This window comes from Calypte anna, chromosome 2 (genome assembly GCF_003957555.1).
Source record: "Calypte anna isolate BGI_N300 chromosome 2, bCalAnn1_v1.p, whole genome shotgun sequence".
Classification (NCBI taxonomy): Eukaryota; Metazoa; Chordata; class Aves; order Apodiformes; family Trochilidae; genus Calypte; species Calypte anna.
The window spans coordinates 142275168-142290015 of record NC_044245.1 but is presented as its reverse complement, the minus strand read 5'-3'; the positions used below and the strand labels follow the sequence as shown (position 1 = coordinate 142290015).

At 39.1% G+C, this 14848-nt stretch overlaps 1 protein-coding gene across 1 annotated transcript in view; it reads left to right on the top strand.

Moving 5' to 3' along the window:
• ADCY8 (adenylate cyclase 8) overlaps window positions 1–14848 on the top strand; it is a 125742-nt gene that overhangs the window by 16589 nt on the left and 94305 nt on the right. The window contains 1 exon segment of the mRNA XM_030445296.1: window positions 13875–14024. Within this exon segment, the coding sequence (XP_030301156.1) occupies window positions 13875–14024 (150 nt within the window).

Here is a 14848-nt window from a genome sequence, read left to right as displayed (position 1 = left end):
TCATTAAAGAGTTTAAAAAAAAAATTTTTTTTTATTTTTTTTTATAAACTTCTCCAGTTATACAAATTTGTCTCTCCTGTCTTCAGATGTTGATCCCAAATTTACTTACTGTTTTTAATATAATCCTGTGAGGTCTGGCTAATTCTACATTTTTAAAAAATATTTTTCACCTAAAAAAAATAATTGGCATGATTTTTTCTCTTTTTTTATAAACCCCTTGTGTAAATAATACATCAGAACATGTCAGAAGACAAGAAAGAAGACAAGAATGTGTGACAAAAGCCATTTATTATACAACTCCATTGTCTTTTTATTGCTGGGACATGTTGGCTTCCTGTTCACAGAACCATTAATTGAGCTGACTTTAACAAATGGATGTGGATGTTCCTGAGGAAGGCAACATGAAACAGCCATTTGAGCTTGTTCTTGCTTTTAGGCAGAATTTACTGTAGGTTACACATGTAGTTACTGTGCAGAGTCAGCTATCAGATGTCAGATTAATACTGACAAGTAGCATGTTTGTAGACACAGTTTTAATTGCTTTCAGCACTGTACTTTTTGAATTAAAAAGAAAATAATATGAACATTGGGGCCTCTCTGGGGCTTTTTTTAACTTTCTGAACAAAAATTCTAGCATTTTGCATTTTTAAACTTTTGTACATACCTTGGCAAGGGTGTATCTGGCCAATGCTGACTGGTTAGATGGCAGAGATTGCACTCTTAAGACCTGATTTCATCCTTCTAGGAAAAAAAAAATAGTTCAAATTCTTATCATAGAATCTTCCTGGGATGGTACAACCTGTGCCAGGGTTTCACCATCCTCACAGGAAAAAATTTTTTCCTAACATCTAGCAAACAGAACAAGCATTAAACAGTAAAAAATGCCTTATCATGTCCTTATTAACTGTGTCCTTTCTCTGCAAGCCCTTTTGTAGATTTTACTATTAGCAATATCAGGTTTCCAAAAATATCAACCACTTGGGCAGGTCAGTTCCTAAAACTCATTGCCTTTGGGTTTCTTCTAAAGCTCAGAAGTAGTGTTCTCTTTACTGACTGCAATTCCAGTAAGAAATCTACTTTGTTGGCTATTTCTTGACTTAAATTCTGGCATGGTTTTTGTGCAACGAAACACAGCATTTTCAAGCCTTGATATTTGTACTGCAGCAACTCCAAGGCCATACACAATTTCTTCTCAAGCACTCATCCTTTAAGTGCTCCTAAGAGAGCAATGTTTACATATCACAACTGCTGCTACATTGATCTAAATAGGAGATACATGAGCTAAATACTCAGGAAGGCCAAACACTGCTTTGTGCAAGCAATTATCCCTTTGAAGTCAATCATCTTCTGTGTGAGCAGGTTAAGAATGGCTTTGCTTCTGAGTGGGTGTCTCTAAACACCCTGAGCTGCAAAAAGGTGTAGAGCATTCATGGCTCTGCGATGGATCAAACTTTGTGTGGATTTACACACAGCTGTGCTGATGTAAAACATCCGGAGAGTGGGGACTTCTCTGGTTACGTCCATCAAGATTTAATACTCTCCAGTAGCTCTCACTGGTATTAGCAGGATTCATTATTCCACAGCAGAGACAGTGATTGTTTTGTCTTGTGTCATTTATTTAACATTCCATGAGCAGCCCAGTTTCTATTCCTCATGCTTACACATGCAGTGAAAACAAAGGCATGGTTTGTATTGTCAGGCAAGGAGAATTTGGCATCAAGTAAATATCAGGGTTTGATGTTAATCCCATCCTTGTTTTACACAGGAGTGAGCCACTGCCTTTAAAAGAATTAGTCCTAGATCACACCAGCGTCACTACAGAATGAATCCTGTGCTGTCTCCTCTGCTAGCAAAGTAGCAGAAGCAACCTAATCCTTCGTTATTTTTCTGTGGTGGATTCTGCCAGCCAAAGGATTGAGTCAACTTTTTCCCACAGCACTCTCTGTACTTTTGATGTCAGTCTGACTTCTTCTAGCTCACCACACTGAAGCGCTCACTGTGACTAATAGCAAAACAACACCCACAGGTTTCACAAAGGAAAATGTTTGTCCTCGCCTAACTCTCTGAGATAAAGTTTTAATCCAGCTGGTCTGGAATGCTGTAACCTCTCACAGTTTCTGTCTGGTACATTTCCACTTGCTTCCACATCCCTTCCCTGTTTTCTCACCAGGGAAATTCCTATTCAGAGTGAAAAAAGATGAGATAAACAGATTTAAAGAAAATATTAAGTGAAGTAAGATAGCTATCAATAAAATTCCCATTTAAGCTTGAGAGATTCATGTCTTTCATAGAATCATAGAAAGTTAGTGTTTGGAAGGGAAGTTGAGAGATCATCTATTCCAACCTCCCTGCCAGAGCAGGGTCACCTACAGTAGGTCACATAGGAATGTCTCCAGGTGGGGCTTGAGTATCTCCAGAGAAGTAGACTCCACAGCCTTCCTGGTCACCTTGTTCCAGTGCTCTGTCAACCTCACAAGTGAAATTTTTTTCCTTATATTTCTGTGGAACCTCCTCTGCTCTAGTTTCATTTGCCTAACTTGTGTTCAGATCAGCTCTGGAAGAGAAAAGGCCCTGGACCCTACTGCCCCAACCATAACCATCCTAAAGTTTTCTTTATCTTTCTTAAAAATATAAGATAAAAAAGATATCTTTATCTATTATTAAAGTTTATCTGCACAGGCTCTCCATTTCCTGTGGTCTCCCAAGGTCATAGCAGCACTGGTTCTCAGTGTGGTTAGAGATGACTGAAATTTTGTGGACACTGAAGTCAAACTTCAATCCACAATCTTTATGCTACCCAGGTTTTCTCCAACATCAGGGGACACCCAAGGTGCTATGTTTACAATCCAGTGTTAGCAGCAGGAATAGCTGAAAAAAATAGGTGTTTGAAGGTTTTGTTGATTTTTTTTTAATGTTTTGCTAGGAAAGGACTCTCAAAATGTCATTGCTAAATCCTGCCTTTTCTTGATTTTTGGTGGAATCATCACAGTCACAACCGAAAGGAGATAGGGGGAAAAAATCATATTAAATTGCTTTCATTGAGTTTTCATGTCATTTAAAAATAATTTAAAATAGAGCAGAGCAGTCTTAATGGGAAATTTGGAGGGAGGAGATATTTGCCTTATTATTTCTGGCCTAGCAAACCTAAAGCTTGGGATCTGTCTGACTGCTCCTGGCATCTCAGATATCAATCAGCTGCAGAGTCAGTGGGTGAACTCTGTCCCTGATGAAACCAGTGCAAAAGGAGAGCCACTTATAGACACAACTGTGAGGTAAACTCAGCCTTGCCTTTGACTTTTAATTAAAAATGCTGATAATAAAGTGTAAAGACCCTTTATTACCAACACTGGTTTGGGTTTCGCTTTTTTTTTTGTGTGTGTGTGTGGTTTTGGCTTTTTTTGTTGGTTTGTGTTTTTTTTCTGAACAGCTGCGGGGGGTGGTTTGTTTGCCAGCAGGTACAGCTGCTTAACACAACCAGCTGATCAGCAGAGCTTCCCATCAGAGCAGAAGCAGGCTTTGAAGGACAAGGGTGGTTTAGCAAAGGACATTCAACACTATGATATCCCTCATCTATTTTTCAGTTAAACCAATGAACTTTTTAATAGGTATTAATCTCCCTCTCGCCTGGACTGGAGTGGCTATCATAAGGCTGTCTTTATTTCTTGATAAAGAGTCCAAGAGTAATTTAAGATCATTAAGTTTTGCTATATATTTTTCCATTGCAGCACCAAAGGGGAAAAAATCATTTTCAAAATTTTCCCTCTTTCCTCCACCTGTGGCCACAGCTTGATAATTCAGAGGAAAGTACACATGACCCAGCCTAGCATAGCTAGGAACTAAAAAAAAAAAAAAAAGTTCCTCCTGTGCAGGCTGTTGGTGTAATTCTGTAGAATACACCAAAGCAGGGTCACCTGTGCATGGACCATGACAACTGCCAGTTCCACTGCAGGTAATTGCAGGGATGTGCATACATTTGGTCAGATGAAAACAGCAATGAACTGTGTCACAGAAGATGAACTGCTGTCAGCCCTACAAACATAATTATGGTTTGCTCAGTTTTGACATCCCACTTCCACATTATCTAGAGCAATAAAACCAGCTGTGCCGAGCAGCACCCCAAACTCATTTAGCAGAAATGCAGACTGCCTAATTCTGTCTTCCTTAAAATGTAGTTATATTTTTTCCAATGGTGCAAAGCAGTTTTGATGACATTTTTTTTCCTGTATAATCTATTAAGGGAAGTACCAGGAGTTCTTCTGCCTTGGCTATCTTGCATTGGTCGAGGCAGAACTACTGAGATAATTCTAGGAAAATTTCCAAAAGTGATTTTCACTTTAGAGGTCCTTGTTTTAGGCTGCCCAGGCTCATCTTTATGTTCAGTGATGCTTTCAGACATTTCCAGATGGGTTGTCAGCTGGAATTTTTTGTCACTGTGAGGATATCTATGATGTCTGATGCCTATTCCCCAAACACTGGTACATCTGAATTGGAAGACAGTTATTTACAGTTCAGACATTCATGTAAGTAAAGTAAGGGGAAAAATTAGCATTTGGCAAAGGTTGTTTAAAAAACAATCCAGGAATTATTTTAAATTCTTAATATCCAGGGTGTTGTAAGTGTGCCTCTCTATTTGAGATTATTTTTATATAAATGTTTAGATGCTGAAACTCTTATTAGGAGTTATTTATTTCTCTAGTGGTTTTAAGTGGAATGTGGCTTCTTTTGAATATAGTTACTCTGGTATTTGCTTTGAACAGTAAACAGGCAGCCTGTAAGGGAGATCAACTTCTACCTTATAAAAAAAATATAAGGAAAATTTTACTGTCAGACAGAGCTTTATGGGTCTGAAATATGGAAGTGCAGAAAGAGGAACTCCACAGTTGCTTTACACACGCTTTTAAGCAGTGAGCAGGTGATGCCATCACTTCAGCTGTTTCCTAACCCACCCTGACTGCCATGAGCTGCTTCCAGCGTATTTCTCTTTTTTCAGGTATTTGTGTTGTGCCTTGTTTTTTACTCATTTTGGTGGGTTGTCACAGGATCTCTCCTTGGTTAGACAGCACAGGTAATTTAAAGTAATTTTATAGTTCATGTAGTGTGGTTTCAAAGTGGCATATATTTGGAGAAAACAGCGATTCCTGTCTTAGTTTTTTAAGTTTAACTAAACACACCAAAAGAGGTGAAGCTTTTGGACAGAAAAATTATGTCATCTGGAAGGTCTGGCTTTAGATTTCTCTTTATAATTACCCTGCAATGCAGCTGTCTTGGAGTAGAGGGAGAAGGTACCTAACCAGCACACAGAAAACACTGAATAAGGAAGGTTATTTGCATCAAGAATAAAGTTGTTCCTTCTAAACAAGAACATTTCAGGGACTTGTGATAGCATCCTTTGTGCAAAATTATGATGAAAGTGTGATGTGCTGCACAGGGAACAGGAGACATGATCAGCAGATTTCATTGTGTGGTTCAAGATCAGTTTCTAGGTGAGGGTCAGAGGGATAGTTCAGCAGAGCACCCCGTAGCCATGGAAAACAGTTGCTAAAAACTGAAGATCAGTTACCCTTTTCTGTCCATTTGCCTGGGTGCATGGGCTGTGACCCTACTGCTGACATTTTCACAGACATGTCCAGTCACTTCAACATGCATGAAAAGAAAAGCAACAAAGAAGGTTATTAAAAGTACCAGGATAGATTTATTTATATATATATATATTTATTAAGATCATGCCTAAATCTTAAAATTCAGAAAAACTCAAGGGGGAGTTAGAGGAGATGTACTGTAAATTAAGTTCCATTTGGGGCTGCTTGATATCGCTAGCAGGGTTTTGTATTTGCTTGTCTTCTTCTGTGCATTACTCAAGTTGTGTCAGCCCTTATGTGTCTGATATGATATAATATGATAAGGTTTTTTTTTTGGTCATAGACCAAACCAAATTATATGGCTTGAACAACCTATAAACAATTTAATCAAACATTAAATTTTCTAAACTTTGTCACGGTTTAACACTGGCCCGGCGATTAAACCAAATAACAGACGCTCTCTATTAATCTCTCTCTCCTTGATAAAGAAAGGAGAGAGAATAAGGGAGAGAGACTTATGGGTTGGAAACTAAACTACACAACTTTAATGAACAGTAATGATAAATAGGAAAAATTACTAAATATATACAAATATACAGGAAAATGGAAACCACATTCCTCCCCCTTTCCCCCAATAACTCTCACGTCACCACCGAGGCTGTAGGGCAGCACTGGGAAAGTCCAGGCTGGACTCCTGGAGTCGGCAGCAGTCGGGAACCGGAGGCAGGAACACACAGATGTGGGCTGGCACGGATCAGGACCACAGGCAAACGAACGGACGGGATCCTTCCAGGATGCTGGGTGAAGGAAGGGAAGCAGGGAAGCAGGAAATCAGGAAATCCGGAAATCCGGCTTGGCCCTCGTGATGCTTCAAATTTGTACTGAGTGTGACGTATATGGGATGGAATACTCTGTTTGGTCAATTCTGGCATCTGTCTTGTCCATTCCTCCCCAAAGGAGGGCTCAGGTGGGACCTCTGTATCCTCCTGGACGGTAAAATGTTTTCCTCAGAGCTGAGCAGTGTCCTTGGCTCTGCATACCAATCTCTAGCAGTAACTATAAACATCAAGTGTTATCAATCCTAGAAGCACACACTGTCTGAGAAACTTGCTGTTAATTTCAGCAAGTGCAACTACTTACAAGAGACTTAGCTAAAAGTAAAAGTACAAAACAGAAAATCACCTTTATCCTGGCCCAAACCAGGACAAACTTCTAATGCATTCAATAAGAAGAACAAGAAGGAAATAACTATTTTTCTAGCAGCAAATTAAACTCTTGCTCTGAATATTAAATATTCAGATATACATATTTTGCTCTCACTCTGAATTATTAAATATTCAGATATACATCTATCTGAATTCTGTCTTGAGCTAGAACAATTTATTTTATGCAAACGTGTCGTTGTTCAGAGGGAAAATGATCTTTGGTTTTTTACCATTAGCAGTGAAGGAGCAGTAGGAATTTTAGGATTTTCTACAAGAGGATGGAGAAAAAACATGTCTGAGCCCTGTTAATCTCATTGAGGGTGACCTAACAACTCCTTGGGATTGAGTCTGGGTTTTGATGGGGCCAGCCTGGCTTGTAGGCTACAGATTTTATGCACAATAAAGGCCAGAACTGACATACTGAAGTCCTTTAATGCCTGCTCTGGAAGCAGCAAAGCCAGGCTGGATCTCAGCTCTCCTAAAGGCATAAATAAGATCTGAGTTTTTGAAGAATCAGACAATATTCCCATGGGAGCTCAGCACAACTGAACCACAAAATTTGTTTATAAAGGCAAAACCAGGAGGTGACACTGATACAGACTGCTCATTTCACATTTGGCAAATCAGAGATGGGTGGGGCAAAGCACTGCTCTACTAAATTTACCAGAAATAAATAAGTAATGCACCTTTCTCCAGTCCTGTCTTCTCGGGTGTATGGCATATTCATATCTTTCAGAAAACTGTATATTTAGGTCAGATAAAAGTGTCAGCACTCACTCCAGCTGTGAGTAGGAGTTAAACAGTTGTTATGCACTGGACAGTATAGAGGATTAGACACAGATGAGCTTTCTGGAAAGTCATGGCAGCAGTTTGGGCACCTCCATGGGACACTTGGGTTTCCAGTAAATTACAAAGGAGCATCCATAATACAAGCAAAACAAAAAAACCCTCTATTGTGGCTGCTGGCATTTAGCAGTTACAACCAGGAGAAATCAGGAGTGAACCTGGAGAAAAAAAAAACCCAACACTCCTTAGAAGGTGATTTAACAATAAGGCAGCAATGATTTCAGTTTAATGAGTTGGCAGCAGTGCCAGCTATGAATGTTCACGTGCTTCCTCTCCCTGTGGAGCCTGTGCTGGAAACTCAATCAGGCAACTGCTCTGAATACAGAATCATTGCCAATGCCAAATGTTTGTTTTTTAAGTTGGCCAAGTTCCCTGAGATAGTTCACAGTATGGTCCCACAAATAATTGATCTGGCACGAAAAAGGGGAAGCTGTGCTGAGGGATCAAGGTAGGCAAGAGGCAGGACAGAGATATAGGTACTTACTCATTTTGCTGCCAGGAGCTTTGATTCATAAAATCATGATCTCAGCTGGAGATAGAGGCTTGCTGCAGTCCAACAGAGAGTCTGTGCTGCCAGATGTTCCTATTCTATACAAAGTAAACCATTTTTGTCTCAAATCCCACACTTCTCATTCAACCCTCAGTTCATTTCTGGTTCATTCCTCAGTTCTTACAAAAGGCGAAGTTACTTTCTCTCAAAGTAATCTAAGCAAGGGGGTGATGGAGAAAAGAGAGAGGGCAATGAGGTTTCAGTGACATTTTGCTTATAAAAAAATAAATATGTGGCAAGCTGCTATTTTTAGTTAATCAAGCAATGATGAATCAAAATGATTTTCCAAACCTACTTAACCAATAATAATCACCATAGCAACCAGTTCTTTATGTGGCCCATTCTGAAAGTACTGTTAAAGAATCATAATATCTTTAGTTTCCTAGTTTTCCCAAAACAGACAAGAACTACTTTAACACTTTGTTGAAGCCAATCCAAAATTAGAAAGCAAAATAGGAAAAGAATTAAATGGTTTCCCACAGGCTCATTTTAAGGACTGATTAAATTCCTGCTCTGTAGGACTGACCTTCCTTGGGAATGTCCAATTGGAGATTCCATTGAAAACCATTCTTTTCAGATGTGTTTTTTGTTTCTATGCAGCAGAACAAAATTATGAGCTGAAGATGGTTTGTTAATAATGAATAATACATTTGTTTCTGCAGAACACACTTGGATTTTTTCTGCACTTCAGTAACACACAAGTTTGATGTCCTCCTGGATATCAGAATTGTTTCTAAACTTTTTCAGCTTTCTTTCCTCCACCTCCACCATGATTTCCATGTGAATGTATCCTTCTATTAGTTGAGCTATTCATATTGAGGATTTCCTATGGGAATTACTAACTTTTAGGGCTAGCTATCAGTCAACATATTTCCAGTCTATTTAGTTTGTTGAGTTTACCTAAATGTTTAGTTTTCCTCAGGTTTTGGCCCTTTGGAAGTACTGAACTCAATCACTCTACACTACATAAATGTCTATTATTGGCAGGTTTTAGAAAGTACTGAATTAGGAGACTATAGAGATGGCCTTGTGGCTTTATGTAATTATCCCTGATGGACAATTGCACTGTTTCAAACAGGAAACTTGTGGCAAAATCAAAGTTATGATGTTTGCAGCTTTTAAATTCCTGGCATTTGTGAACCCTTCTCTAACTCAGTCCCATTTGTTCATAAAGTCACAGGAATATGTGTAAACTCCAATTTGAAGTAAACTCAACTAGGCACTCTTAATGGCAGAAATGCCCACAAATCACTGTCATCCTTAGACCAGCTCAGCTCTCACTAACTCTCTTGCACCCTTTTGACCTTCTTGTTTCCTGAAGTACATTCAATTATGCCAGATGCCTTATCTAAGATGCCTGTGGTTTATCTACAACTTTGCAACAGACTTGTGAGCTCCTTCTTCTTTTCAATGAATTCTTCTTTTCCTGTCCTAATGCATTGCTGTACTGTACATTGATTGATACTTCTTCCTCACCAGCTGTGCCATGTGCCTTTGAATTATTTCTTTGCCAAGATTTGGTGGTTCCCAAATTCACTCAAAATGTTATATTGGTTTCCACTGTCTTGTCAAAGTCCTTTTTATACATGAGTCCTTTTTATACATACATTTATACATTCGTATATGCATATATATATATATTTATATATATACGAGTGACAGATAAAATGAAATTATTTGAATAAATGTGTACTGTCAAATTTAAACCTAGCTTTCTCATCTGACCTGCATCCTCTCTTTTCATTGCTTTTGATTTCAGATGGTTTTCATGTTGATTTTACAAAGAGCTCCAAGGTACCTACATGAAGGACACTTTATAAATGTAAATATATTTGACAAGTGGTTTTCTGTGAACTTAGCTTTTAATCACCTTCTAGGAGAAATATGGGAACTTTCTTTAGCTGTCTTCATCCTATTATGAAATAATGGGCAACTTCAGGTGCAGCAGAGACAGTGCAGGTCCTGTTACACAGGTATTCATAAGCAGCATGGTCATGGGTACCATTTTGTTTGCATTTTTTTAATGTTTGAGAAGCACACCTCCCCAAAAATCTTATTTAACATGAAAATGTATCGCTCATAGCTTACTTTTTGTCTCTGATACATTTGCTTATTTGAATGCTGTGCAATGTAGAAATAGCCTAAAGAGCTTATAAATATTATGAAAAGTTGGGGGCGGGGGGGTGATTTTTTTTGTTTGTTTGGTTTGGTTTTGCTTACTTGTGGGTTTTTGGGGGGGTGTGGTTTTGTTTTCCATGTTATTCTGCAGTTTTCTCACTGTGTGAACATTGATTATTTTCAAGTCAGTCAAAAACTGTGTACGTCTTATAAAATCAGTCTGCCATTGCTTGTTGCCCTGGTATGCAGTAGAAAATCCTGCAAGACTTCTGGAATTGGCTACAGTTAGGTGTAGGAAAAGGCACGGAAATGAGGTACTAAAGTTTTATATGTCCTTTTTATTCTTTTATTAAGAGTCACAAATCAGTGTCCTTGCAGAGCAGAGTGCTCTACTCTTCAGTCAGGTTTCAATCAGAAGAAGAAGATTCTGCTGCTGAGTAAGCTGACGTTTTACCTGCAACATGTTTTCTCTAATTTCATTTATCCAAATCAGGTTATGTACCCATGAAATCTAATTGAAGGCCAAATTCTACTGCATTTGCTCTCAGGAGATCTGCTGAAGTGAGTGGCACTACTCCCAAGCATTAGCAAAGACAGGTGACTGAACCGGGCTGATGGAGAAATTGCAATTGAATTTGCAAGCAAACAAGAGCACCTTGCCACTGGTTTCATGGTTAAAATGCACATTTCAAATGTTGTGAAAGGCTTCTCTTATTTTTCACCCTATACTCCAGGTTTCCTAGTGTCTGAGGACTGACTTTTTTTAAGCTTTAAGGCAGTCAAAAAAGTACAAAATGTTGACTCCTCCAGCCACCCAGAGCTGATTTCAGTTTTTCTGCTGAATAATGTAATTCTAAACTGGTCTTATCTCATGTCAGCTCATCATATGCCTCTTTGTAGCCTGCACCAGACAGGAGTTATCTCAGGGGCTGAATTACTGCATTCTCTGTTTTATCTTGGAGCAAAGGCAGAAAGTGTCTGGGGGAAGCTGGGTCCGGGGCAACCTGTCTCCAGTAAAACAGGGTGAAGCAGATGACAGGGATAAGACAGCAAGCACAGAAGTGGACTGGTGACAAATGCAGAGAGAGAGTAAATAGTCTCGATTTCCTTTCTTTTAAAAAGGAAAAGGCTGAGAGGGTTAGTGCTAAAAGTCAGTAAAATCAGAAATTATGAGAGGAAGATGAATTGGAAATGATTAAGTACTGTTTCTCAGACTACAAGGATGATACATCACTCAAAGAAATAATTGCAGCAAACAAAAGGAAACAATTTTATCACAAAGTGCCTAATTGTAGAAATCTTCATCATTGAATACCAGAGGGACTAAAAGTATAATTATCTTCAGAAAGGTATCAGAAAAAGCCAAGCAGATGGATAGAGTGTGCCACCTCCAGATCAGAGGTGCTGTGAAACATAGGATCCTGGAAGCCAAGAAGATGCAGACTGTGCTAATTGTGCCCTGTTTCTCACAAAGTTTGCCTAGACATCTATTACTGTCAAAGGTTAAACAAAACCAATTGGAGCCAGGCATATTTAGTCATGGCATACAAATTGTGAAGTGGTTGAACAATACTCCAGATTCAGAAATACAGGAATATATAAAGATGAAGTTTCTGCCAGATGCATTTGCTTTGATATCAAATCTCTCAAACCCACATGAATGTGAGGACCAAGACTTGCAGATCTGAGGCATCACAATGAGATTAAAGAGTTCTGCTTAGCATTGTTTCTCTTCTGTTAGGACAAGGAACACTTTGATTTTAGAGGGACTGATTATCAGACAATACTTTAAAAAATGCCACCTCTAGTCCATGGATTTCTGGAGTGTTCAAGACTGTTTTGTCAAAAACTTGCTTTTTTCTTGTACTTATATATGGCTTATATGAGAACTTGAACAGTTGATCTATCATGGCATGGCTGTTCTGATGTTTTTATGATACTGTAGGTATCACCCATAGTATTATGATCCAGAGCTGTCAGAGCCTGGGCAGCTCTGCTGTGGAGGTGTTTTGCCCACAGGGCATTGAAGCTGCTGCCTGCTCCACAGCTGCTGTGCCACTGGGAGAGAGGTGTGATCCTGCCATGCCACCCAGGGTGCACTCAGGGGGACTTCATCAGCACAGTTTCTGTGATGGGACCATGGCAGGAAGACAGGGAGCTGCACTTTGCAGACTTTCTCATAAGTTAAAAAAGGCAGAATGAAGAATTCAGCATGTCCGCAGTAAAGCAATGAAGCTGGTGAGGTGTCTAGATAACAAATCTTAGGAGGGGTGTCTGAGGGACCTGGGTTTGTTTAGCCTGGAAAAGAGAAGGCTGAAGGGAGCAATTTTCACTCTCTACAACTACCTGAAAGAAGGTTGTAGTGACATAAGTGCTGTATCTGGTGACAGAAAAAGAGGAAATGGCCTCAAGTTGTGCCAGGACAGGTTTATATTGGATATTAGGAAAAATTTCTTTACTGAAAGAGTTGTCAGACACTGGAAGAGGCTGCCCAGGGAAGTGGTGAAGTCACCATCCCTGGAGGTCTTTAAAAGATGTTTAGACATTTCACTTAGGGACATGGTTTATTGGTGCACTTGGCAGTGTTAGGTTTACTGTTGGACTTGATAATCTTAAAGGTCTTTTCAACCAATGATTCTGTGATTCTAAGTAGGAGATCAGAGGAGTTCACATGAATTTTTAACCTACGGGAGGGATGAGGTGTTGCATAAAGCTCCTGAAACTGCAGGTCTGTGTTTCTGTCTGTAGCCCATGCTAATATTGTTTGCTACTTGGTTTCCTGAGCAATCCTCATTTCTGGGGTGTGCTATGATGTGCTCTGTGTTACAAACACGCAGAGCACAAAGAGGTGTCCATGAAAGACAAATAAACTGCCAGAATTTGCACAGTCCAAGGATCCACTCCCATTTGGCTCTTCTAAGTTCATATCGCAAAGGAAGAAGCTGTGACGCACAAGGAAGAAGTTGCAGCTTTTACGTAGGCATTGGTGAAGGAAAGGTCAGTGCACACAGTCACAGGCTATGCAAGCATTTGGTGATCCTTTCAGCTTCCCTGGGTCAGGATTCAGATTGTGCAAACTTGTGCTTTGGCATCAGTTGAAAATGAACTTATTTAATTGGGTCAATAATAACAGAATAACTAGCATCACTGGTATTAATTCTTAGCTAACTGGCATTCTTTGTTTTCCTTAATATGGCTTTATTCTCAAGCTAACGCATGGAACAAATCACAAAGTTGCTTTTACAGAAGAGGCAGTGCAAAAACAAATTGTTAATTATGTTTGTAATCATTCCTGACTAGGGCCCTGTGAGTCAGTTCTTGGAAGCCTCATTTCTGGTTCAAAGAGAGTTTAATGCCCCCAAATACAGCATATTTCTTCCTCAAGGCAGAGAGAATTTTACACGTTTGATGCCTCTAAATAAGATCCAAGAGATTCTTTAATGCAAACTTTCTCAACCGTTTAGTTTTACAGCCTACATGACTGCAAAGCAGTATTTCTCTTGCTCTTTTCTTTTTTTTTAAACAGATAATTTTGCTTCTCCTGTCTGATCAAATTCTATTTGTTCTTTGTTGCAGATAGCAGCCCAGGCAGTGTTATTTATGTGTATGAACACTGCAGGAATCTTCATTAGCTACCTATCAGACAGAGCCCAACGCCAAGCCTTCCTGGAGACCAGAAGATGCGTAGAAGCCCGACTGAGGCTAGAGACAGAAAATCAGCGACAGGTATTGGAGAAATAATTCCATTTTTGTATTAACCAGAACTGATAATTGGGGAAAGACTGAGCTTTTGGAGCCTTGCTGACTCCAATGTGATGTCGCCTGATTTCTGTAGGTTGTGTGGGTTTGATGCTGTTGTTTTGCTGGTGTGCATTTGTTGAAGATGATATGACATCTTAAATGACATCATTTTCTCTGGGCAGCAGGATGGATAGAGAATGGATGTTCATTGTCCTTTCTCATGAAAGAAGAAGAGGCTGTTATGTGAAATAGCAACTGGCAGCTGCTTAAAAACAGTTCTTTAAACAAGAGAGGAACTTAATGTTTCGGAATGTTGTGGATGCTAAAACTGGCATCAGTCAAGTGAAAACTAAACAAGCTTGTACAAGTGAACTCTATTTAGGCAAAGAAGTAGCTAAAACATTACCTTTGACTCACAGATGAATTTTTGAGCCAGAAGACTGCTGCAGGGAAGTATCACTGTATGTTTCCTCTGGTTTTTAACTCTTCCTTAAATATGTCCTTTTGACCACTATGCACAATAGCATAGGTGTGCTAGGTGAACCTTTCATCCAGGCAGGTATGATTGTTCTCAGATACATCATCTTTTCCAATCCAGAATAAGAGGCATTGAATAAAAACAAGTTTGCAGCTCATTATTTTTCACTAAGGAAGCAGAAACAAGATGTAACATGATGTATGTAGTGTACATTCACGTTGAAGTATCAAAAGTTTATAATCAATAAGCTTACATTAAAGCCAAAATACAACCTGTGTATATACATATATATATATATACCCATATATATAATTTACATATTTATTAATAT